The sequence below is a fragment of the Monodelphis domestica genome, chromosome 2 (assembly GCF_027887165.1).
Source record: "Monodelphis domestica isolate mMonDom1 chromosome 2, mMonDom1.pri, whole genome shotgun sequence".
NCBI classification, from domain to species: domain Eukaryota; kingdom Metazoa; phylum Chordata; class Mammalia; order Didelphimorphia; family Didelphidae; genus Monodelphis; species Monodelphis domestica.
The window spans coordinates 213,475,850-213,502,762 of NC_077228.1; the positions used below are offsets into that span (position 1 = coordinate 213,475,850).

Sequence of the window (26,913 nt, forward strand, 5' to 3'; positions counted from 1 at the left end):
ACTTAAATCTTGTTTGCCTGTTTTCTCATCTGTTAAATAAGCCAGAGAAGGAAATGGCAAACTACTCTTGGATCTTTGCCAAGAAAACTTCAAAAGGGTTAATGAAATTGAACACGACTGAAACAAGTTTACAGCAATGGATGTGGAATATTGCCTATAGTGTCAAGCAAGGTTGGTTTTAACTCTTGGTTTTTTTTTTTTAATACTGGAGGATTACAGTCTACGTGTGTCGGGGTAGTTAGGGTTTAAATGGGAAGAGACTAACATAAAAAACCGAACATTAATAACACTTTTTTAAAAATGACAAAAATAAATTCTACTGGAGAATGGAATTATGTAGAAGCAGCCCACCAAGGAAATGGATGTGATGTCTCCCTCCCTTTTTGGCTATATTACAGGAACTCTTTAACTAGATTGGTGAATATATATGTGTATATATATTTGTATTTCAGTATTTTATACATTTACAATGATTATTCTGGAAAGGGGCTCATAGGTTTCATCAGGCTGTCAAAGGGGATCATGGCAAAAAAAAAAATTAAGAACCCCTGAGCTATTAAGTTCTCCAACAACAGAGGGTTGTGTATGTGTGAGCATTACAGAGAGAGACAGGATCCATTCCTTTGAAGGCAACTTCTGCTTTCAGAATACTGATGCATTTTTTTTTAATTTAAGAAGAGAATAAAGCATTTGTAAATATATTTCTCTCATGTACACTTCAAAGGTGAAGCTGGTAGGATGCTAGTGTGCTGGAGTTTGGATAGGATGGAGTTTCTTCCTTCCACCCTCAACCCTTACCCCCCCCCCCCCAAAAGAAACGCACAAATGACTGGAAAGTTTCCCCTGCCCCACAGGATGAAGATTCAAAATCAAGGGAATATAAAGGACCAGAGCCACCAGCTTTCATCACAGTAATGCCTCAAGAGTAGGTTGGGTGTCTTCAGGGATGCTCAAGAAAACTGCTTTTCTGTTTATAAATAAGGCATGGAAGCTCCCAGAATAGGAGCCAGGTAACTCTCTCCATCAGGCTCTATGGCTGCTAATGGGTCAGCACACAGGATTGAGATTCTTGGATACATAGTGGCTTGGGGGTAGGGCTGTGAATCCCTGGTCCTTCCCTGACTGATGCCCCAGAAGGGGGCAACAGTCACAGTCAGGAAGAGCTAAGCCCAGAAGAAAATCAAAGCCCCTTCTCCCCATACCCCTAAAGAGGCTGGGGAAGTTAGAGAGGAGGCTGAGCCACCTTGGTGAAAAGTGGGGAGTTTCAGGAGGCAAAATAGGTTCTCTTCTCCACTGGGTAGAGAATACAGTATGGGGCAGGGACAGTGTGTCAGGCTGGCCCCAGGGGTGGGGTAAGCTGGAAGCTGAAGCTCGAGTAACATGCTGGTATATACACCCAGAAGTGGGCACTGGATGGAGTATGTGAATGAGATATGGTCCCTGAGATAGGGGCAGACATAGTGAAGTCTGGGGCTAGGAAAGTAAGAAACCACAAGCATGGGTGAGAGCGGAGTGGTGCTGCTACGATGCTAGTCAGGGAATCCCAACTGCCATGAGGGGTGTCCCCTCCAGTTGGGAATCCCCTCAACCCTAGCCTCTGAAAGCATGAACACAGTCAGAGGCATTTCCCGGGAAGGCTGGAGAACAGTAAGAGCAGGAGTTTAGCTCCTTCACAGCTGGGTGAGGGTCTCTCCTCTTCCTCCCCAGAGTTCACTTGCTACAGACACGGTGCTGGGCTGGCTCCTGAGGGGTAGCTACGACATCCTAGGGGACCCAGACAGTCTGGGGAGAAGGCAGAGGTCCTCTTTGCTCTCAGAGGATGCTTTCTGCCCAGAGTGGGGCTGTCTGGGATGCCCTGGACTAAGCGACTGTTGCCAAAATGGAGTGATGAGGTACCTGGGTTTGGGGTGGCATTCCCAGGTAGGGTGCTGGGGTATGGGTTCAGGAAACCAATCAGAACTGCAGAAGGCAGCTCTGGATGGTCTTACTTCAAGTGCATCAGTCTTGGGGAGGGGGAGAAGCTAGCATTATAAGAAAAAAAAAATCCCCCAGATCCAGAATGGCTTTGAAAAGAAAGTTGGGGCCATATGGCTGAGGACCAGCTAGATGGCCTGGAAGCCAGAGGGATAGGAGAGAGAGGGGCTTCCTTCCCCTGGGATGTCTGGCTTTCAAACTCTGGGCTGCTTCATCAGGCTGACACAAAGGGTGATTGGGAGCTCCTGAGACAGGGGGTCAGTTTGTCTTCCTACTTTTTGCTCCCCATACCCCTCTCCCCATTCCAGGGGTGGGGGAGGGGTATTCCTTAGGTGTCTCTGGCACCATCATCAACTACTGCATCCTCTTTTGAGGATCCTCCCTTCCCCCAACTCCCACCCCTTGTAGGGAGCCTTTCCAGCTGGGAATGATGGCATCACACCCCAACTAGGAAGTCAGAAAGGGCTCCCTTTAACAGAAAGCTAGAAAAGGAGGCGGGGCATCTTGTATCTTGGGGGGAAGGGGGGAGAGGAGGGCTGGGGCAAGAACAAGGGGGGTTGGGGGGTGCAGGCGGGGCTCACTTGCTACTATGGGTCTTGACCTTGGTGGCATTAATGTCTGCCTTGGTCTTCTGGATCCGGGAGAAAATCTCCTTGAAGAGGGCCTTGTATTCTGGCTGGCTCTGCTCCAACCTCTTGTCCACGGCCTCCACGTGCTGAATAAGGCTCTTCTCGCCCTGCTTGCCCCCTCCCCACTCTTCCCCCTGGCCCTCCTCCCCGGCCCGGAAGTCGCGGCAGGAGCTGTCTCGAGAGATGGGACGCGAGGTCTGCACTCCAGCGTGCCGCACGCCATCTTTGTGCTGCCGACATTTGCTCAGCAGCTCCTCATATTTCTCCAGCAGAGCGTGGTACTGCTCGTCCACTTCGCGCAAGATGGACATGCCCCGCTTGCGCACGCTGTTGGCGTGCAGGATGTAGTTGCCCAAGTGGCGATTGGCCAGGTCCTTGGCCATGATGGCATTGAGGGCCGTGTCGCTGCAGCTCTTGCGCACCGCATGGCCGGGGGAAGCCGTGGGCGAAGGGACGCCGTCTTTCCCCGCGGTCACATCCCCACCGAGCTCAGGATCGTCCGCCTCTGGGGCATTGTTGAGGGGTTCCAGCAAGGCCTCGGACAGGTTGTCCTCCCGGCTCAGGAGGTACGTCTTCACCTGCTTCATCTGCTGCAGTTCCAGCACTTCGGCCTCCAGCTCCTGCACCCGAAGCTTGCAGCCTTCCATCTCACACACGCGCCGCTCGAGCTCCGAGTATTCCTGGATGACGGACGTGTACTCCCGCTCCGCCCGCTCCTTCCGCTGCTTCTCCTGGCTCACCTGGGAACGCAGGGAGCTCACAATGGCCTGCAGCTGCTCGTTCTCCCTTTCCAAGGGCTTTGGGCTCAGATCCGTGGAGGAACTATGTAAGCGGAAGCCGTCCTCATACCTAGGAAAGTAGGCATAGAGATCACCGCAATGAATCCCTTCCCCCAAAAATACCCAGCCAAGAAAACTTTATGCTAGAAGAGCCTTAAGTGCTGAGCAATGGAGATGAAGTTGACTAGCCCAGGGTCACACAGCTGGGACATGTCTGAGACTAGATTTGAACCCAGGGTTATTGGGTCTGGCTCTCAACCCACCGAGCTAACTCCTCCAATATTCTTAAAGCATTTTGTCTGGATCTCTCCTTTGTCCCTACCACATTCTATTTTGTATTAAACTTATCTGTATCCATTTGTATTTTCTTCTCTAATCTCTAGTAGATTATAAACCCCTTATCTTTCTGCCCTCAGCTCAGCCAGTCACTTGTATCACTTAATAAATGAATTGAATGCCATTCAAAAATGGCTTGTGATTGAGAGCCAGGCCTAGAGATGGGAGATTCTGGGTTCAAATGTGGCCTCTGACACTTCCCAGCTGTGTGACCCTGGGCAAATCACTTAATCCCCACTGCCTAGCCCTTACTGCTCTTCTGCCTTGGAATCAATACACAGTATTGATTCTAAGATAGAAGGTAAGGTTTAAAAGAAAAAATGACACCCAATGAGACAATGATCCTCATTTGCCCTATAACTAACTGGAAATTGCATTTTTTAATTGACACCAGTTGTCAGCATTGATATTAGTGATTTCATATTGTTTCATACACCTGATTGCAGATTTAGATAGAAATTAAGTTTGTAAAAGCCGTGGGGATTTTTTGTTTTGTTTTGTCTTTTCTGTAAAACAACTTGATTTGTTGATAGTGATGTGTATAAGACTCAAGGCATGTGACCCTTGGGGAATTAGGTCTACTGCTGTCATTGTTGGGAATCCTGAATATATCAAACTTATTTTTACAAAGGCATATATACATTCCTTTATTTATTCAATGATCACCAGATTGATGTTATGTAGTGAAATATTTGTAGGCTGATCTCAGAATTGAAATAAGATATTGTGAAAATTAAAGCTTAATAAATGTTTACTGTAAAAAAAAAAGAAAAATGCTTGTGATTTATTTGCTTTGGCATAGTATAAACTGAAGTTAAGTGGACTGGGGTGATCTCTAAGATCCCTTCCAACTCTGATAAATAAGGAATCCTAAGTCAGTCTTATACTTGTGTACAATTACAGAATATGGTACCCTCTCTGCACATAGATCCTTTAAACTAATACAATACTCCTCTATTCAGCTGAGAAGGCCTTTCAGTCTATGGCTAGACAAGCAGTCAAATGTGAGGGAGAGAGGAGCTAAAAATTACTACTTGAAAACCACCCTCACAATCAGGCATTCCTTGGGGAAGGGAGAGAAGTAAAAAGCCCTAAGGACAGTATATTTCTGGGGATGAAGGAGAAACAGGGCAGAGGTGACTGCCATCAGAAAAGTGGGAACTGTGCAGAAGGGGTGAGTTGTACCAACTGGAATGTGGCAGAGTGTATGAAGGGGCAGTAGCATTGCCTAGGGGCAGTAAAAGTAGGAGGAAAAGATGGCTAGGAAAATAACATGCTTAGGGTTATCTCAATGGAAACAGTCTCTCAGGAAACCAACTGTCCCAGTTAAAGTGCTAAAGACTTGTCCTTTCTGTTTGTAGCAGGCCAGATATGGGAGAAGGCCATTCCTACTCCGTCTGCAGAGCTTAGCCTGAGACACTGAGAATCCAAGACCTTCAAGTTATCAGTGGCCAAAGATGTTCTCTCCATTCTTCAGGTCCAGACTCTGTTCCTGACCCCTTTCCTCCCTCTCCCTTCTGCCTCCAACATACCGGGGACTGGAGCATAACTCCTTAAGGCAAGGGAAGGTGTGGATGGTTCTCCGTCTCTCCCGCTTCTCTCTTCGGACCCGCAACTGCTCCAAGCTCCTCAGCTCCTCCACTTGTCCCTGAAGCTCTTCAACTTGGGTTTGAAGACTTTCTATGGTCTCTGTTAGGCTAAAAGATTTAAGAAAAAATCAGAAAGCTGTGCTTAAAGGAAGCATCCTAAAGGCCAGTTCTGTGTCTGGCCCTCACCCAGGCATCTTCCTGCAACTAGAAAGACCAAAGGTGGAATTGTAATGTTGGCTGCTCTTTCTGGGTTGGGGGTGATTCTCTCTCTCTCTGTCTCACTTTCCCTCTCTCTCATAGTCATGAATATGTGTGCATTTACATAGGATATTTCAAAAGTCTTAGTATGTATATATGCACATTCATCTATTTCATATATTTGTGAATATATTTATATATGCACATGCAGATTATATATACGCATTTATAAATGTGTATAACATAAAAAGCCTTAGTGTATATATGCATATTTCACACACACACACACACACACACACCTATCTACCAGAACTTAAAACTGTATTATGATTTTTAGGAATGCCCTGTGGAGCAGTTTAATAAGCACTGTGTACATGCTTGCTATATGAACTCTTAAATGTGAGATTGGCTTTGGAGAGGCACTTTCTCCATTTTATTATTTAAAACTACCTGTGCAATTAAAAAGTGCAATGCAAATCTGCACCCCTCCCCCCCAAAAAAACCCCAACAACGAATTTATAGATGTGATCTCACTTGATCCTCACAACAACTCTGGGAGGTGGTATCATTATTATCCCCATTTTACAGAAGAGGAAAATGAGGCTGACTGAGGTTAAGTGACTTGCCTAAAGTCTCACAGCTAGAAAGTATCTGGGTATAATCTGAATTCAGGTCTTCCTGATTCCCAAATCTAGCAATTTATTCATTGTGACTCTTGCTAGGCTGACTAAATCTAGTTATCAGGAGGAAAACTCCTCTCCAACTACTGGTCCAATATTTACCCAGGATCCCCAAACCCAGAGATGGAAACACACACACATCAGCACCCATGAACACAGGCTCCCATGTAAACATGTCTTGCACACATACTTCCTTATGATGAAGATGCCACTTTTCCTCCATCTCACCTGTGGATCTTCTGCTGCGCAGCCTTACTCTCCAGCACCAGCTTCTGGTTGGACAGCTCCAAGTCTTGAGCAGTCACATCTAGTTGCTCATACACCTTGGCATGCTGCTCATTCACCTGCCGCAGGGTGTCTAGTTGTTTTGTCAGATACTGGGTTGTGGGTGGGGGTGGTAAGGGAACAATAAAACAACAACACACCTTATATAGTGTTTTCAGGTTTGCAAAGTGTTTTACAAATATACATCAACCATTTGCTTCCCACAAGAACCTTGTGAGCCTGGGTACTTCCAACTTTATAGATGGGGGCATCAAGGCTCAAATCATACATAAATAAGGTGTTTGTGGCTATACAACCAGAGGGTGGAAGGTTAGGATTTGAACTCAGGTCTTTCATGATATATAATATATATGATGAATTATTAATATATAAAATTAATTAAAAATATTATACATATAAACCTTTAGCTTTCATCTTGGAGTCAGTACTCTGTATCGGTTCCAAGACAGAAGAGTGGTAAGGTCTAGGCAACGAGGGTTAAGTAACTTTCCCAGGATCTTAAAGCCAGGAAGAACCTGTGGCTAAATTTGAACCCAGGACCTCCTGTCTCTAGGTCTGGCTCTCTATCCACTGAGCCACCCATCTGCCCCTTTCTTGATATTCTTGGTGGAGGAACTAAGTGGTTTTATTAAAAAACAGTGGGGAGGGGCAGCTAGGTTGCTCAAATACTATTATTCCAATTTTACAGATGAGGACAATGAGACTTAAAATCATACATGAGTTACTTGTTTATGGCTATACAACTAGTAAATGTTAGAATTAGGATTTGAATTCATGTCTCTCCTAATGCTTTGGGTGGAGGAACTGAGTGGTTCTATTAAAGATGGGGAAATACTGATGAGGCAAGGGGTTTTGTTTTTGTTTTTTGTCATGGCTCCTCAAAACCCTAGATTTACTTGCTTTTGGAGTATGATTCTGAAACAGATTAGGAGGGTGATGCAAAACTCCAATGAAAACTTACCACCCATACCTACCCAGTATCCTGGCCTCCTTACCTCAATCTCCTGTACCTGTTCCTCATTGGTAGAATACATCTGTTGCAAGGACTCCTCGAGCTCTTTGTTCCTCTCCAACAGTGTTTTCCCCAGTTCTGCTGCCAAGTGTAGGTCTAAGGAAGTTGAAAGTAGCATTCATGTTTGTAACCTTGGAGTTACTTTTCTCCCTCCCCTTCCAAGTCACTGACTTATTGAGATCTATTGAGTTGATTTCCTCAGTGTTTCCCATTTCTGTTTCTTCTTCTCCATTCTTGTTGCCAACAACCTCATTACCATTCATCTGGACTATTGCCATAAACTCTTTTTTTCTTATTTAAAACTTTACCTTCTGTCTTAGAATCAATCTTAAGTATCAGTTCCAAGGCAGTAGAATGGCAGGGGTAGGCAATTGGGGTCAAGTGATTTGTCCAGGGTCACACCTAGGAAATGTCTGAGGCCAAATTTGAATCTAGGACCTCCAGTTTCCAGGTTTGACTCTCTATCCACTGAGCTACCTACCCAGCTGCCTCCTCCAACCTCTTAACATGCCATTCCATCTCTTGTCTCTTTTCTCTCCAAACTATTCTTCCTATTGCAGACAGGTTAATCTTTCTCAGCATCCATATCACATCACCAGAATGTTGGTCTTTAGAATGCTAGATATTTTCTTTATCTATGGAAACTCAGAACCGTTTTATCTTATTTTTAAAAAGATTTTTACTTTACTAATTACATGTAATAACAATTTTCCACATAAGTTTTCTGAAGCTATAAGATCTCAATTGTTCTACCTTCCAAGAGATGGTAGGCAATTTGATTTGGGTTATACACATATTATCATACCAAATCTGTTTCTATATTGTCTATTATTGTAAGTGAATGATCACGTAAAATCGAAACACCCCAATAAAACACCAAAAGACCAAAATGAAAAATCATGTTCTTTGATCTGCATTCCAACTCCAACAGTTCTTTCTCTGGAAGTGGATAGCATTCTTTTTCATAAGTCTTTCAAAGAACTATTTAAAAAATATAAAACTGCTCTCAGTACTATGCTTTCATAATACATGGTGGTAGAATAAGTAGATAGAAAGTACAAAGAATCAGAGCCTTGCCGCTGTTGTTGTTGGGTCGTTTCTTGTCAAAGATACTGGAGTGGTGTGCCATTTCCTTCTCTGGCTCATTTTACAGGTGAAGAAACCAGGCAAATGGAGTTAAGGGTCACGCTAGCAAGGTCACAGCTAGCAAGTATCTAAGTCTAAATCTGAACTCGGGTCTAGCATTGCACCACCTAGCTGCTCACTATAAACCTTAACTGTTGGCATTGGTAACATGTGATTGTTGTCTAAGGAGAGGTGACGTTATCTGGGGAGCTGAAGCATGTCCACATTGGCATTTTCAGAATAAATGAAACTAGAACTTGTAGCTATTAGGATGGCTCATGCATTTTCCTGGTGGAGAAGTGGATAAAGTAGCTGGAGAGATGAGTTGCATCACAAGCCCAAAGGCAACAAGTCACATCTTTTTTTTTTTTATGGACACTTGACCATCTTGCTCTCTAGCACCCATGATGAGCCTAAGTAATCAGATAACACTGAACACAACTCCAGCTTCTCTCTCAACATCTGCTGCAGAAGAGAAGTTCTATGAGCTTGATAAGATTCTTCAAACTAAGCCAATATATATCTTGACACTCGGTGACTTCTATGAGAAGACAGGCACCGATGAGAATGGTGAAAACCATAGTTGAGGGCATTCAGTGAACTTAGTGGTTCAGTGGATAGAAAGCCAGTCCTAGAGATGGGATCCTGGTCCTGGGTTCAAGTCTGGACCCAGATACTTTTTAGTTATGTGACCTTGGGTAAGTCACTGGGTAACTCCATTGCCTAGGCCCTTACTACTCTTCTGCCTTGGAATTAATACCAATTGGAACCAATGATTCCAAGATGGGAGGTAGGGTTAAAAAAAAGAAAAAACTATATTAAAAAATAAGAGTAGTCCATATGGTGGTACACACCTGGAATCTAAGGTACTGGTCTTTCCCTTCCTACCAAGGCTGGTGGCTTGATGGAGTTCAGAAGTTCTGAGCTGTAGCGGGTTTGGCCAAGTGTCTGAACTAAATTTGATATTAATACAGTGAATCCCTTGGGGATTACCAGGTTGCTGAAGGAGTGGGACAAACAAGCCCATGTCAGAAATGGAGGAAGTCAGTTTTCCTGAGCAGTGAGATGGCACAGTGGATAGAGTGCTAGGTCTGGGGTCAGGAAGATCTGAGTTCAAATTCAGGCTTAGATACTACTGGCTGTGTGGCCCTGGTCAAGTCACTTGACCTTGTTTTCCTAATTTTCCTCATCTAAAAAATGAGCTAGAGAAGGAAATGCCAAACCATTCCAGGATCTCTGCCAAGAAAACCCCAAATGGGGTCACAAAGAGTTGGAAATGACTGAAAGGACTGAACAAAAAGCTCTCTTGCCAGTCAGTGGTGGAGTTGGACCCATGAGTAGCACCTGCATTTCTGTTCTGAGTAAGAGAAAGTAGATGAGAGAAGAGAGGAAAAAAGAAGGCAGAGAGTAAAGGAACACCAAGGGTTCTATATTCCATTGAAACCATTCACTCTTTTGCATCTAAGCCAGAGATTCTACTGGTCTCAAGGAAGTCAATGTTGTAAAAGTAAAGCAAATACAAAAATACTTGTAGCAGAACTTTTTATTGAAGCCAAGAAGTACATGTGCTGTCTGCAGAGGAGCTGGAGAAGACACTGATCCTTTAGAAAATCTTGATGAGAATGACTTTTGTGCCTATTAAGTCATTGATGAAAACAGGAAAAGGGAATAGGGCGAGGTTTCCAGATTTTTTTATAGCAGACCACATGCTCAAAGTCAAATACTTGACAGAGTGGTACAATAAACATTAGATTCTTTTGTGCTCAGTTAGTAAAAAACAATTTGATTTAGCAGAATAAACAGTCTTAAAGGCTCTCCTCAAACTTGATGTTGTCCATTTACTTGTTTAAATCATATAACTAGAGCAGATGTAACTACAGACATAACTTTGTCTAGGAGTCTACTGTGTGAGTAGCAAAGTATGAGAAATGGAGACACATTAGATGTTGCCTAGAATCAGTGTTCTCACAGGGGGAGTTGGGTGGTGAAGTGGAGAGAGTGGTGGGTTTAAGAACCTGAGTTCAAAGCTGCCTTTAGATGCTTACTAGCTCTGTGACCCTGGGCAAGTCACTTAACCTCTCCCTGTCTCAGTTTCTTTGTCTGAAAGATGGGAATAATAGTAGCAACTCCCTCCTGCTGCTGCTGTAAGGATCAAATGAGCTAATGCTTTTAAATCACTTGGCACAGCACTGGCCCACTGTGCTATATAAATGTTAACTTTTTAAAAATCCTTACCTTCTGTCTTAGAATCAATACTTAAGTATTGGTGACAAGGCACAAGAGTGGTAAGGGCTAAGCAATTAAGGTTAAGTGACTTGCCCAGGATCACACAGCTGGGAAGTGTCTGATGTGAACTCAGGACCTTTCATCTCTATCCATTGAGTCACCGAGCTGCCCTTCAGTGTTAACTATTATTATTACTACTGCTCAAAGTCCAAATAGATGAAGAGCTGTCTTTTGATGGTGGCATTCTCCAAATGCTCCTTGTTAACTACATCAAACCTTGAGACTATACAAACCTTCTGCTTTTTGAGTACACAGTCATTGCAATCAGCCTACTCATCCACATTAAAAACCCAAGTGGATGGAAAATGTGTTGCCCAGATTGTTATTGTTGAGTCATTTTTTGGTCATGTCTGACTCTGTGGTCCCATTGGGAGTTTTCTTGGCAAACATATTGGAGTCGTTGGCCATTTCCTTCTCCAGCACATTTTACAGATGAGGAACTGAGGCAAATAGAGATGTAATTTGCCCAGGATCACACAGATGGTAAGTGTCTGAGGCTGGATTTGAACTCAGGAAGTGGAGTTTTCTTAGTTCCCAGTCTGGCTCTCTATCCACTGTGACATCCCATTGTCCAGGTAATATAAGCTGACTGAGGTAGTCTATCTACTAGCATATGGGCAAATAAAAATAGCCCTGAAAAGGACATTAGGACAATAGGGTTAGAACACATCTGGGAAACTGGATATTGCCTTTAGTGGTCCCAGACCACTTGGTGCTGCTGTGCATCGTATCTCATTCATATCTCCCAACACTTAGTAGTGATGCTCTGTAGCTAGAAATCACGGAACACCACACTTTCTAGACCAGGGGTCCCCAAACTTTTTACCCAGGGGTCCAGTTCACTGTCCCTCAGACCATTGGAGGGCTGGACTATTAAAAAACCATGAACAAATCTGTATACGGCTATTTGAGATAGTGGAGGCTGCAGCGCCGGCTGTGATGGGCCTGTCACACTTGCACAGGCCCATCACTGCCACCACTATACTGGGCAGCAGTATACATGGTGCGGAATCCCCTCCCCCAGATCTCTGCTCACCATGCTGACGTCTTCCATTGTGCAGCCACACAATCCTTTGTTGGGCACCTTGTTCTCTTTCAGTTACTCTCAGAACAAGGAGCCAAGCAAAGGGTTATGTCACCGGAAGTGGTACTGTACGTGAGCAATGCCTTGCTTTGTAGAGGTGCCCCTTCCAGAAGTGCAGTGGGGGCTGGATAAATGGCCTCAAGGGGCCACATGTGGCTGGGGACCACTGTTCTAGAGAGTCCAAATTGTAGATGGCCAAAGAGCAATGGGAATATTCATGGAAGGTAAAAGTGCCTATAGGATATTACCTCTGGTCTGGGTGTGACAAGTGGGGAGAAGAAGACAAGAAGGACCTGTGTGAGCAGCAGAAGAGAGGCGGGCAGCTCATGCTGACAGAGGGAAGGGTAATAGAGCCTGAGAAGAGCATCAGAGTGAAATATCAAAAGAACCTTGAGATATTGGATAGATTCTTACAGAATCTCAGAGTGAGAAGGGACTTCACAGGCCACCCAGTACAATTTATACTCAAATAATCTCTACAATGTGTCAAGACAAATGGTGGTTATACAGTTCCCACCTTCAGAATGGGGAAACCCATTTTAACTGGAGCAGCGTGAATAGTTTAAAGGTTTTCCCCCAAATTAAGGGCAACTACTAGGTGGTACAATGGATAGAGCACTGGAGTTAAGAAGACCTGAATTCAAAACTGGCCTTAGACACTTAATATATGTGTGACCCTGGGCAAGTTACTTAACCCTATTTGCCTCAGTTTCCTCATTTTTTAAATGAGCTGGACAAGGGAATGGCAAACCACTCTAGTATCTTTGCTGAGAAAATCCCAAAGGGGTCATGAAGATTTGGAAATGACTGAACAACAGAAAGCTGAAATTTGTTTTTTTGGACCTATTCTTCCCCGTTCTGCCTTTTAGGGTCAAGCTGAACAAACATAATCCCTCTTCCACTTGACAGGAAGTAGGGGTGAGGTGGGGAAGAAGAGAGAGAAATCCATTCTCCCCTTTGATGGAAGGCTGAGGGAAAGAAGGCATTGGATGAAAAAAAGCCCTAAATAAGAAGGTCCCCAAGAAAAACAACTGAACTTCACTCTTAAAGACTACCAATAGAGAGGGAGCAGCTTCCATGAACAGTAAGGAAAAGAAGAGTGGTTTATATTTGATTCTACAGCCAATAGGAAGCTACTGAAATTTACTAACTACGAGGGAGTAACATGGTCAGATCTGTACTTGTGTATTGATTCCAAAGCAGAGGAGCAGTAAGGGATAGGCACTTACTCATCTCTCTATGTATCAAAACTCTCAGTCTCCTAGGTTTAAATTCATATTTATCATATGCTATTCATATACAGTTTACTAAAAAAATAACAAGTAGTAAATTTGGGCAACTAGATGGAGCAATGGATATGGTACTGGGCCTGGAGTTAGGAGAACCAGAGTTAAATCTGGCCTCAGATGTTAGCTGTGTGATCCTGGGTAAGTCATTTCACTCTGTCTTAGTTTCCTCATCTATAAAATGAGCTGGGGAAGCAAATGGCCAACTACTCCAGTATCTTTGCCAAGAAAGCCCCAAAAGGAGTCACAAAGATTTGGTTGTGACTGAAACTGGCAACTATAATAACACAAAGCCATACATAATTATTTATAATATTTTAACAGTGAGAAAGATCACCGTCAGGTACCTCTAACCAACACTTCTTCCCTTGATTTCTTACTTTTGAAACATAGTCCTACAATTCAGCTTCTTGAGATACCAATTAAAGTCTCTCCTCAAGAATCCGCCTCTTATTTACAATGTAGCATGCCTCCAAAGTCTCCATGTCATTTTAAGCTTTAATAGCTTGAGATACCCTGTATAAAGATTACACATATTCCTCTCAGGAAATAAATCCTCTCTCTATATGCTGTTTCTGGCCATGACAGGAAAATGGTATCTTCGCAGATGACAATTAAAATTCAATTTCTCTGCAAATTATTAAAACCAAATCCCCACTGACTCTTCTGGAAATAGTGGTTAAACTCCCAGTGCCCCAAGTTCTAAAGCCTCGTAGTTTTTGTAGTCTGTGGAGAAGAGGCTGATATTGAAACTGATGTTACACGTAGGGGCAGCAAGGGGCACATGTCTTGGCAGCAAGGACCTAGAGTGAGTGTCCAGCTAGCTCTGTGAGGTGTACCTCTTTCTGGCAAAGTTCTCTGACCCGATACATCTTTGATCTGGGGTAGCCCAGAACGACAGCACATTCACAGTTATAGCCAATCCTGTGATCCACGTGCTGAATAGGGCTTAGATTAAGGTGGCCAATGACCAGAGGGTAACTCATGAGGGTGGTACGAGACATCAAGGTTGTCCTGGCTGAGAATCAGTTGAAGGAACTGAGAATATTTGGAGATCCATAGCTGTCTTCCCATCTCCATGTCTCTGCCTTGGCTGTTCTTGCCTGGAATGTATCCCTTCCTCATCTCTGACTCACAGAACATACACAAATACAAATATGCTCCTGCATCACTCTAGAATTCAGGATGATGAGAATAAGTAGAAGTAGCTGGCTGAAGGATGGCCACCCCAGGTAGGCTATGAGTGCCACTGACGCTAAAACCTTGCTACAGATTATTGGCTGGCTGGTCCTGGAAGCCACTTCCTCTCCTCTTGGTGGTCTATAAGAGTGAGGTTCAGTTGTTTTTCTTGTGGATCTTATTTAGGGCTTTACTACTTCCAATGCTTTCTTTCTCTTGGCCTTTTATCCATGGAGAAAGTGGATTTCCCCCCCTCCTCTTCCCCACCTCCCCCTGCCTCCCTGAAGCAATGATGGCTCATAGCAGCTGGAACAGGTGTTTTCCTAGGAAGCCCTCCCAAAAAGGAGACTCTAGTAATTTTTGTCTGCCTTGCTATTTTCTTCCTTGCACAGACCGGATGACTAGTCATCCCAAGATATAGAATTTATTGTTGTTCAGTTGTTTTCAGTCATGTCAGACTCTCTGGGACCCCATCTTGGGTTTTCTTGGCAAGGCTACCGGAGTGGTTTGTCATTTTCTTCTCCAGCTCATTTTACAGATGAGGAAACTGAGGCCAACAGAGTTGCACAGCTAGAAAGTTCTGAGGTTGGCTTTAACCTCAGGAATATGATCTTCCTGACTCCAGGCCTGGCACTTTATTTTCTGCACCACCTTGGCAATAACCTTGCAGATTAAGAGTTCCAGAATTTTGTGGCTGGGTATTAACCAGCCATAGGGAGGAGAACTTCTTGGAGAAATTCCCACCACTAGATTATCCTGTAGCTGTAAAGTGATTTTCCTTAAGCATAGATCTGACCAGGCTACTCCCCTACTTAATAAATTCCAGTTCATCTATTAATAGCTTCTAGAATAAAATACATACTCCTTTGTTTAGCTTTCAAAGCTGTTTCCTCAACCTTGCCCCAATTCATCTTTTCAGCCTCACTGCACATAACTTTCCCACCCAAACTCTGCAATCTAGCCAAACTGGCTTTTTCCCTCTTTTTTTTACACAACATTCCATATCCCATCTCCATTTCTTTGCTCAGGCTGTCCATAATATGCCTGGTATGCACATCCTCCATACAGAATCCTTCTTTTCAAGACACAATTCAAGTCACATTTTTTACATGAAGACTTCTGAATCTTTTGAACACCAGATCTCTCTCTCTCTCTCTGTGTTTCTGTTTCTGTCTCAAACTATTTAAACTATTTAACTGGTTCAGTTGTTTAGCCATATCTGATTCTTCATGACCCTTTTTAGGGTTTTCTTGGCAAAGATACTGGAATGGTTGCCACTTCCTTCTCCAGCAGATTAAGGCAAAGAGAAGTTAGGTGACTTGCAAAGGTCATATTGTTAATGCTTGAGGCTAGATTTGAACTCAGGACTTCCTGCCTCCAGGACCAGTGCCCTGTTCATTGAGCCATTTAACTGTTTAACTATTTATTCTCTATATGCTTGAGCTTATTTTCTTCATGTTTATCATAAATATATAGCTATCCCTTCCATATCTCCAGGGTACCCCCAAGATCTGGAAAATCCATTTTTTGGATTTTGACCCTCTCTTTGTTCCAGAGAAGAAATCTGAATTTCTTCTCTCTTATGAGGTGTTTATAGTACCTTATTGTAAAATGTGAGTTAAGTATTTGGGCACAGGCTCTATGTAGATCAATATTAAGATATCTTGTCTTTTGGCTTTCATTCTTTTCACAAGCTAACTTTTGATTTATTTTAATTAAAAAAAGAAATAGTTCATATTTATAATATTAAAAGATAAAATATGTTGATATATGATACTATATACACATTTTCTGTATTTCTGAGGTTCTAAACTTTTTCTATGTCATGTACTGGCCTTCATGTGTCATCTGTGGCTTCCACACACCCCCCACCCCCCATATTCCCATTTAAATTCTTATGCCAACACTCATGATGCATTCAAACCACGATGGGGAAAATTGGGAAATGGAAGGAATAACTATCAATTAATATCCCTGTCATCTTTCCCATTAGAACATAAGCTCCATGGGGGCAGGGATTGTTTCATTTGTTGTGTTTATATGCTCAGCATGTAGCCCAGTGTCTGACTCTTCATTACCCATTTGTCATTTTCTTGGCAAAGATACTAAAGTAGTTTGCATTTCCTTCTCCAGCCCATTTTACAAATGAGGGAACGGAGGCAAACAGGGTGAAGTGACTTGCCCTGAGTCAAACAGTAAGTGTCTGAGCCCAGATTTGAACTCAGGAAGATGAGTCCAGTCCTGGCATTCGATCTATTGGCATGTAGTAGTGACATGGGCACTGTACCCCCAGAAACCCAGGAGAACTGAACTATTATCAGGGAAACTCCCTTGCCTTTGCATTCTAGAAAGACCCAATGACCCCACCCAGGGTCCTGAGATGTTTATCCTCTTAGATTGTCCTCTAGATTTAAGATGGACAAAGAGATGAATCTTTATGCCTTCAGGCAGACCCCAGTCAAATGACCAGCTCTCTCTACCAAATGCCTGAAGGCATACCACTATGTCCACACCATGACACAGCATCTGTTATAAAGAGTATAAAATCCCCAGAACTGATATCATCTGGGGGACAGCCTTTCCATTCATGCCCTCCTCCAGGAACTGCTCCCCATCTTTCTGTCCCACCTTGCTATCCTCTTGGCCACTCTCAACATTACTTTCTAAATTAATAAATTTATCTTTTTGTTTTTAAGCTAAGTTTTGGAGCCTTGCATTCTTGCAAAAGGTATCCTTCCCAAACCCCAGGGGTACACATCTGAACCCCATAACAGTAGGTACTTAACAAATGTCTGATGATGGACTGATTGATAGCAGCTTGTCTAAAAGAAGCCCTAGAAATGCTCTAACCGGCCAGAAGATCTGGACCCACTTACTGTGGGTCTTCAGTAAATGCAGACATGAAGGATCTGTTCAGTTGTTCCACAAAGGACTGTTCCACCTTTTAGGGGGAGGTGATGAGTATAATAGGCTCTTGAAGAGATTTGGTTTTTCTGGAGATGTTGTGAATCTTGAGTCTCCTTCCTGCACCTCGGGCACTTTCTACAATTGAGGAAATGAACTGTTTGCCCTATGTCTGATATATCAGAGACACCCTGGCCATGAACCACATCTAAGCTTTGCTTTATTTTCCTTCATTTATTTATTTTTGAGACCAGGTTTCCCTAAGAGCAGCTAGGTGGCTCAGTGGATAGAGTGCCCTGCCTGCAGGCAAGAAGATTCATCTTCCTGAGTACAAAGCTGGCCTCAGACACTATCTATTGTGTAACCCTGGACAAGTCCCTTAACCCTTTTTGCCTCAGTTTTCTCACCTGTAAAATGAGCTGGACAAGGAAATGGTAAGCCACTCTAGTAGCTTTCCCAAGAAAACCCCAAAATGGGGACATGAAGAGCCAAATATGATTGAAAACAACTCAATAACTCCTTATCTTGCCCAGGCTCCAAGCACAGGGGAATTCACAGGCCTGATAACAATTCTGATTAGTAAGAGAGCTCTGACCTGATCCTTTTCTTGCTGGGGCTGGTTTGCCCCTCCTTTGGCAGCTTGGTGGCCCCCCCCCCCTATGATGGTTTCCTGCACTGGAACCTGGCTTGGTGAGGATGCCCAATTGGCCAATTCAGTCCTGTTGTAGCTCAAGACCCTGGACCTCATCTGCCTGCCTCTGCCTCCTGCATTGGAGGCATTGAAGGTGTGCACCACTGGCCTAACTTTAGTTCTAGAGATTCTTTCAGAGTTTTACTCTGGGATGGGGGCATACTGAGCCACAGAAAGGGAAAAACTTGACTCTACTTTCTGGAGTCTGATAACCTCGCATATAAACGAGCACAAAGTCAGTGTCTCTTGTGGAAGGGGACCCCCTGGGCTATAGGACCCCAAAGGAAAAAGGTTGATAACATGCAATAAAAAATGACAAACAGGAGGAACCCAGGGAAAACAAAGAAAAGATCAGTATGAATTGAGTTTTTTAAAAATTGGGCTAAAAACAGCAGAACTAAGAGACCAAGATAGACAGTGATTAAAGCAATGGAAAGGAAAAGAACACTAAAAGGGTACTAAATTCTAAGTAAATAAAAAGCCAAAAATGATCCCTGGAGAATATCTAAGGAAACAAGCCTCCTTCTCAGCAAAGAGACAGACTAGGATGATGTCTACCTCATCAGAAACACTCCCTCAATAAGGTGGTGGTTTCTTTAAACCCTTACCTCGCACCTCAGAATTAATACTGTGTAGTGGTTCCAAAGCAGAAAGGTAGTAAAGGCTAGGCAATGAGGATTAAGTGACTCATACAAGTAGGAAGTGGCTGAGGTTATATTTGAACCCAGGACCTCCTGTTGCTAGGACTGATCCTTAATCCACTGATCCACTAGCTGCTCCTTGGATAAGCTTCTTTTAAGAAGGGATTATTTCTTTCATTAGTGAGCAATGCTGAACTTGAAGGCAGAAAGACCTGAATTCAAATCCTGACTCAGATATTTACTGTGTGTGTGACCACAAGTCTTGACCTCTCTCAGATTTAGTCCCTCATCTGGCATAATACCACCCACTCCCAAGGTTGCTGTGAGGCTCAAATGAAATATAACAAGTGATTTGCAAACTTTAAAGCATTACCTAACTGTGAGATGTTATTATGTTTATATGCCCATCACCCGGCACAGTGCCTGGCACCACCTACTGCTATTGCCACCACCACAGCTACCACTACTATTAGCACTTAAAGAGCAGCTAAGATTTGCAAAGCTCTTTAAAAATAATATTTCAGTTGATCCTCCCATCAACACTGGGAGGGACTGTTGTTATCCTCATTTTGCAGATAAGGAAATGGAGGCAGATAGCAATAAAATGATGAATGTTTTTTGAATGGTGAATCAACTGGGTTGTTTGCCTTTAGTTATTTCATTTGTCTCTGTTGATGTTGATCTATGCAGTCGGTGTGGATATGTAGGCATTACAGATTTAAAAGAACAAAAAGCATCCATAAACCTTATTCATGATTATGATCATGATCATTATTATTAAAGAATGCAGAGAGGAAGAATGCCATCCTAGAGGAAGTGATCAGGGTCTTCTGGCCCCCAAATGGAGTGAAATGTTTCAGAGAAACTTATTCAAGGGTCCTGAGAAGACTGGTGGGGACAAAAAGGATCACTGAGTTGGGAGGTGGCGGAGTGTATAATTTCAGCATGTGACTATGAGATGGATCTGGGAAGGGAGGGCTGAGGAAAGCCAAGAACTGGGGCTAGAAAGAGGAACGGGCTAATCTGGAAGCAAAACCTACGGTAAAGGTATTCTCTTAAGAGCCTGACTAATGAATTTAATTGTGTCAAGCTAATTTAAGCCATGAGTCTGTGCAGCGATATTTCGGGAGCTACTTATTGTGTGAGGCCGTATATTAGCAACTCAGTTTCCCCTTTTTCTGGCTGAGCATGCTCCGAAGGGAGCGAGTGGAAGCGCTCTACCTCTGCTCCTTGGAGGGGATAACCCAATGACCCGGACAGGATAGGAAGAGAGAGCAGGAACCTGAGGAGACAGACTCCATTCCAGGGCAGTCAAGACCAGGGAGAAATAATAATAGTTCACATTTATATAGTGCTTCAAAAGCTTGTAAAATGCTTCACCTCCCTTATCTTGCTGGAGCCTCACAACCTGGAGGTGTTATCATCATCTTCATTTTATAGATGGGGAAACAGGCTTTTAGATCACCTTTATATTGTCTAGTATGCCCCTAATTACTTGCAGGTTGTACATATTTGTTTATATATTATTAAAATATTTGCATATTTTAAATAATTAGAAGAATGTAAGTTCCTTAAAGGGCAGCTAGGTGGTGAAGTAGATAGAGCACAAGGCCTGGAGTCAGGAAGGCCTTAGTTCAAATACAGCTTCAGCAGTGTGACCCTGGGTGAATCACCTTATCCTGTTTGCCTCAGTTTCCTTGTCTATCAAATAAGCTGGAGAAGAAAAAGGCAAATCACTCCAGAATCTTTACCAAGAAAACCCTCCAGGGGGTCATGAAAAGTTGGACATGACTGAAAACAACTGAACGTCAACAATGATGATGACAAACTCCTTGAAAGTCAACAATGATGATGTCAACAATGATGATGACAAACTCCTTGAAAGGAGGGACTTAAAAAAAATTATCTTTCTTTGTAGCAGCAGCACAGTTCCTGACACATAATAAACTTAAAAAATGATTTTTAAATCCTTCTTTTCTGTCCTAGTAACAACTCTAAGAGGGAAGGGTAAGAGCTAGACAAATGGAGTGAAGTAACTTGTCCAGGGTCTCACAGCTAGGAAGTATCTGAGGCCAGATTTGAACCCAGGTCCTTCCAACTCCAGGCCTTGACTGTGTGTGTTTTTTTTTAATGAAGGCAATTCATTAATAAATGAATTCTATGCCACAGCATCCTTGAAAGTAGATTCACCTCCAAAAGAAAGAGAAAAGAAGAAAATAAATAAAGAAGGGTAGAAACCAGGGAGACTCATTAAAGAGGATATGCTGATCAATACCACTATTAGGTCTGTATTCCAAAGAGATTTTTAAAAATGGGGATGGACCTGTGTGTACAAAAATATTTATATCTACACTTTTTGTGGTGGCAAAGAATTGGAAAATGAGGGGGTGTCCCTTGATTGGGGAATGGCTGAACAAATTGTGGTATCTGATGGTGATGGAATACTATTATGCTGTAAGGAGTGATGAACAGGATGCTTTCAGAAAGAGCTGCAAAGACCAAGTGAACTGATTCAGAGTGAAACAAGCCGAACCAGGAGATCAATATACACAGTAACCGCAATACTGTGGAATGAGCAAACGTGATAGACTTTGCTACTAATAGCAACACAACAATCCAGGACAGTTCTGAGGGCCTTATGAAAAAGAACTGTCGGAGTAGAAATAAAGATGAAAATGTTTAATTTATCACTTGTTTATTTGGGTTTATGGTTTGGGGGTTTGGTTTTATAAGATTGCTCTCTTACAAATAATAATATGGAAATGGGTTTTGAGTAATAATACAGGTATAACCCAGATTGAATTGCTTGTCAACTTCAGGAGAGGGGAGGGAAGAGCAGAGGAAGATAACATGAATGATGCAACCATGGAAAACTTATGTGTAAATTTCTTACTGGAATAAAATAAAGGGGGGTGGGGGGAGAGGACATGCTGATACTGCCCAAGAGAACAGACCACAAGTCTCCTCCAAGAACTTGAGAAATGGCAGCTTGGTGTTCCTGGGCCTAGCCAGGGTCTGGGATATTTGTGAGATAATACTAGGGTGAGATACCAAGATCTCTCTTTTGATATTAAAGTTGTTTAATCCTCTTTTGCCACTAAGAGGCTCAAGGTGAGAGGCTAGAAGGGAAAAAGGGTCCATGACACTGGTACAAAGACCATATCATTTCATGACTCAGCAGTCATTTTTTACTGAGAATGAAAGTGGTACCTACAGCCTTCACCATGCCTGGTCAGGAGGTAGGGAAAGTGTGTCTGATACTTAATAATTAATAGCTTTTTCTATTTTTGCAGGTGCTTGCGGCAGCAGACAGAGGGAACACAGCATGGATCTAGGATCTTTCTCCCTCCACCCTTCCACCACTAAGAGCAGGGACCTGCCTCAAAGTCACCTGGGTGATGGAATCTAGCCTAATAATCTATTTGGCCGGGACAGTGAGGAGTAGCAGTCACATTGGAGGTAGGGTGAGGGGAGGAGAAAAGTCGTTACTAGCTATGTCCTTCCCTTCCCAGTGGGTCATTTTGCTATAATGGGTCTGTAAAATTTTCAAGCTGTAATAGATTTAAAAAGTGAGCGTTATCAATCAAGAGGGAAAAATGACTTAGTAATTCCAACCAATTTATCAATTGTCTAACAACATATACAATATTCAGTGCCTATAGACTCCCCATGAAGGATGGTTGGTAGGTTGCCTCTCATCTTCTCTGTGGCCAAGCTTGGGCATTATAATTTAGAGGTCAGACATTTTTTTCCCTCAGAAAAGTAATATTTGACAGTGTTTTTTAGGGATAATTCATTTCCAATAATCTGATTTGATGAGACCTCCCTCTCTCCATAACCCTTTTCCATTCTTCATTCTTTCTTTAGCTGATGGGCCTGTCGTTACCATTAGTAAAAGAGAGTTGGATCCTGAGTAGTAGCATTCCATGAGATTTTGATCCTAGACCATTCTTAGGATGCTACCATCCAGTTCGGATTTCCCTTATCTCTTAGGTTCTTTGGCTGCTAAAAGGGTTGCCGGTATGATTACTCAATGTTAGGTAGCTAGCTTGGATCCTTTGGGGACTAGAGATGAAAGAAGAGTTACAGTGGAAGGAATTTCATAGGGTCATACATAGACTTTTAGAGTTGGAAGAGATCTAAGAGCTCATCAAGTCTAATCCATTCGTTTAATTAATTATTTTATGGCCTTACCATCTAAGAATGGATACCAGTATGAGTTCCATAGGGGAAGAACAATAAGGGCTAGGCAATAGGGGTTAAGTGACTTGCCCAATTAGGAAATGTCTGAGGCTGTATTTGAACCCAGGATCTCCTGTCTCCCACCCCCATCTTATACACTTAAAAAAAAAAAAAGATGTGGTCTCAGACACTTCCTAGCTGTGTCACCCTGGACAAGTCACTTAACCCCAGGTACCAACTAGTATCAATAAGGGATTAAATCAAAACCCAACAACCCTGTGAGGTAGAGAAGGGAATAAGTACTGTTACTTCTTGCACACTGAGGAAAGGGCAAGGGGTAGTGGTGAGGTAACTGCATTCTGGAAAATCCAAGTGAAAATTTTTGGCCCTCTCTAGTCCTAGAGAAGTATGAATTTTCTTCCTTTTCTTTTATGGGATGTACTTTATTGTAGATTTTGGGTTAAGCATGCATTTCTGCATTTCTAAACTTTTCCTGTATCATCTGCTGGCCTTCGAGAGTGTCATCTGTACTTCTCCAAAACTCTCCCCAAGTTCCAATTTAATTTCTTATGATGATTTGTGATATATTAAAACAGAAATGGGGAAAGTTGCAATGTGGAAGGGATAACTATCTATCATCTCTTATGTGCCGGAAGTACTGTACTAAGTATTTTCTGAATATTATCTCATTCATTCCTCCCCAAAGACCTTGAGGTAGGTGCTATTATTTTCATTTGTTGAGGAAATGGAGACAATAAAGGTGAAGTGACTTGCCCAGGGTCACACCATTAGTAAATGTCACATTTGAATGCAGGTCTTCCTGGCCTCCTAGTTAGGTATTAAAGGAAGCAACAAGGGAGACAAACAACTTCAATACAGAAAAAGGAAAACTGAGTATTAGCTCCCTCAAAGAAGCTCTCTCCCTTGAAATAAGCCAGAACTCAGACCTGGATTTGAGTCTCGGATCTGCCATTTACTGTGACTATGGGTAAATTCCATTACCGCTTTCTTTGGCTTTAGTTTCCTCCTCAGTAAAATAAGGGGATTAATCTATATAATCCCTTCCAGTCCCAACCCCATGATTCAATAAGGAACAGATAATAGGACTACTTGGTTCTTACTTTATTTGGATGTGAATGAGGGGACTTACTTTTTTTTTCCTCCTGAGTAATTTAACGGCTCTAATCTCCCCAGACCTAACAATAGGATTCTATCGGACCATCAGCAAACCACTTAATATCTTTTGGCCTCAGTTTTCTTATCTGTAAAATGGAAGGCCCAGAAGAAGGTAGACTAAGCTGACTCTTAACTTCCATGGTTCTACATGCAGCCTCTTTTGACCAATCTCCTATTAATGGTCCTGAAGCATGGAAGAAACATCCAGCACAGCTGGGCTGGGAGTACAGGCAGTTCCCATTTTTGTCAGTTCTCCTCCAGAGTATTAAATCTCATTCCATTTCTCCAGCTCCCTCCCACATCTGGAATAGGCAGGGTGCCAAAGGCATCATTAAGGGTATGAATGGAAATAAAGGCAGCAGTAATTAGCTCCCCCCCCCCCCCCCCCCCCGCCATTTGCCTTATATTTGAAGAGTTTGGGGTAGGGAGGGGAGAGAGAAAAACAATCTTAGACTTCCTCAGAGCCCTCTGCTTTTTTCCCAGCAGTGGATCAAAGTGATCAAAACCTCTTATCTCCCCCTGCCTACAGGGAGCCATGACAAATCAGTAGTCCTTGCTTGCAGGGCTGAACTTTGGAACTACTTAGCTGGGGTCTTTCTGGGACAAGGATGTGATCCTATGAGCCTGTGATCAGCTAGAGAAAGTAGTGTGAGATGAGATGCTGGGCATAAGAAGGAAGGAGGATACAGCCCAGGGGCTGGATCTATGTAGAATCAATGTACCAGGAGCAAGATTGGCAATCATACCCATGCATCCCAGCTCTAACAAGAGACTAGCATTGTGGGCCCAAGACTGATGCCAGCTGCAACGAGTCTAAGCCATGGCCCTCTCTCCCTTCCTGCTGGAAACACCCCCTCCCCCTTCCTGAATCAGCAGTGACGTCACTTCAGCCACCTCACCACCACCCCCTTCACCCAGTCACAGAAGCTGACCCATCCTGTTTCCCCTCCTTACAGAAAAGCCTGCCTCCCACAGCCCTCACTGTTCCCACTTTTTTTTTTTTGGCTTGGTTCCCCTGGGATCCCAGTTGCCTCCCTAAGTTCCTGCTCTAATTCTGACAGCCCCAGCTAACTCCCTTCTCCCACTCCACATGGATGCTAAGGACCTGACTCTAGGGTGCCCATCTTCTCACTACACATTGCTGACTTGCCCAGAGTCCTGAAAGGGGGTCTGTTGCATTCTCTGTAAGTTGGGGGGAACTTTACTGAGCTACAGCAGTACAGTGGTAGGGAAAGATGCTGGTTCAGATAAGGGCACCTAGGAATCATCCTTCCCTTACACAAAATATCACAAAAGGTGCTTCCCTCCCTCAAGTTTTCAGGGCCACCCCCTCTTTTTTTTTCTGACTCTCAAGTACCAAAGAGGCAGGAGTGTCCCCCCTGGGACTTGTGTGTGCATGTATATGCTGCTGGTGGGAGCTGGACAAGAGGATGCTCCAGTCCCAGGACAACACTTGGGGGTGGGGAGTAGAGGGGCAAGAAGAGAAGAAGTATAAAGAGGAGGAGAAAGACCGGACTTCCACGAGTCCCCAGCTGGCTGTCAGGTCAGGGCAACCACAGGCAGCTCCCTCGTTTCCTCCAAGCAGGCCCCCAGGCAGCTTCGTCAGACGCATCGCCCTAGGAGCGCAGTGCGCCCCGTCGGACCACCCCGGTCCCTACCCACTGCGGTCTGCCGGGCAGGGGGCTCTCCCGCCCCTTACCGTGCTCGAGGTCCTGCTGGTCGTACCAGGACTCTTCGTCCTCCCCGGAGTAGTCCTCCATGCCTCCGGCCCTCCGCATGGGCCCGTCCAGGGCGGGCCGGAGCTGCGGCGTCCTTCCTAGCTCAGGGCCCGGGTCTCCGGGCCCGGGACAATGCGGCGTAGGCAGGCGGGGCCTCGGGAGGGTCGGGCGGCTGCGCCCCAGCCCGAGTAGCTACCCCTAGCCATCGGCCCCCCGGACGGGGCGGACGCGCCGGACTCTATAATCACCACCCCCTGCTTCCCGGGGGTCGGGCCGGGCCGGGCCAGGGAGCTCCGGGGTGGCTCGGGAGTCTTCTGCAGCCGCGGCGGCACAAAGGGGCTGGGGGGCGGGGACGGCGGGAGAAGGAGGGAGGGAGGATGGAGGGCGGGGGGGAGAGCAGGAGAACGGGAGGAGCAGCAGCTCCTCGGTCCCTGCTCAGCGCAGAGCGGCTCCGAGGGATTCCCGGAGCCCCGGAGACGTTGCCAGCGCCAACCGCAACCGACCGGCGCGCGGCCACTGGCTCAGTCCCGAGTCAGTTCCGCGGCTGGTGCTGCAGATCCCGCCTGCCCACCCGGCAGCCCAGCCGGCAGCCTCTTTCCTCTCGGGTTCGGTGGAGGGGGCGGGGGAGGAGCCGGGTCTTGTCGCCAAACCTATCAAGAAGCTATATGCAAAGCAGGGGAGGAGCCTGGAAGATGAAGGCTCCAGCTGTCAGAAGGTGGATGGGGTTTATCAGGACCAACTCCATCCCTCCTACCTCCATGCATCCCTCTACTTACCAGTCCCTCTCTTATTTCCAACCGCCAGCGCCCTAGTCCATCTCGACCTCACGCGTCTTCTTAGCCTCCGCTCTCTTCGTCCTCCAATCACATCAGCAGCCCCCCTCCCCATTGTGGGATCCAGATGCTGAAACATCAGGAGAGATGGTATTGTGCCAGGGGCCTGGGTGGGGCAACTTCTGACTAGAAAGCTGTTCTCGAGCATGTGCCAAGTAAGTCAAAGCACCAACACTACCTAGACCCCAGGCTCCCCTTAAGACTCTCTTGGAGAAACCTCACGATGCTGAACCCAAGAGCCTTAGTATTCCTAAGGCAATCCTTCTAGCCTAATACCCCACGTCTTCATCCTGGGGAGCAGCCCCTGAGGAAATGCAGCCTGGAAA

General features: G+C 44.4%; 1 protein-coding gene across 1 annotated transcript; it reads right to left on the reverse strand.

The window, feature by feature from the left end:
- Positions 1–622: 622 nt before the first annotated feature.
- Positions 623–26,416, reverse strand: CDR2L (cerebellar degeneration related protein 2 like). The gene is made up of 5 exons (XM_056817183.1): positions 25,736–26,416; positions 7,466–7,578; positions 6,414–6,562; positions 5,251–5,415; positions 623–3,452 (listed from the first exon to the last, which is right to left on the reverse strand). The coding sequence occupies exons 1-5, from the start codon at positions 25,812–25,814 to the stop codon at positions 2,552–2,554; spliced, it is 1,407 nt and encodes a 468-aa protein (XP_056673161.1). The 5' UTR covers positions 25,815–26,416; the 3' UTR covers positions 623–2,551.
- Between the last annotated feature and the right edge of the window lie 497 nt (positions 26,417–26,913).

Excerpts from the sequence above, each read along its gene's own strand:
- CDR2L (XM_056817183.1), bottom strand. The coding sequence starts at position 25,814 with ATGCGGAGGGCCGGAGGCATGGAGGACTACTCCGGGGAGGACGAAGAG. Across the intron at positions 6,563-7,465 it reads AACAGGTACAGGAGATTGAG|TATCTGACAAAACAACTAGA; the intron begins GTAAGGAGGCCA and ends CCCACAACCCAG. Across the intron at positions 5,416-6,413 it reads GCGCAGCAGAAGATCCACAG|CCTAACAGAGACCATAGAAA; the intron begins GTGAGATGGAGG and ends TAAATCTTTTAG.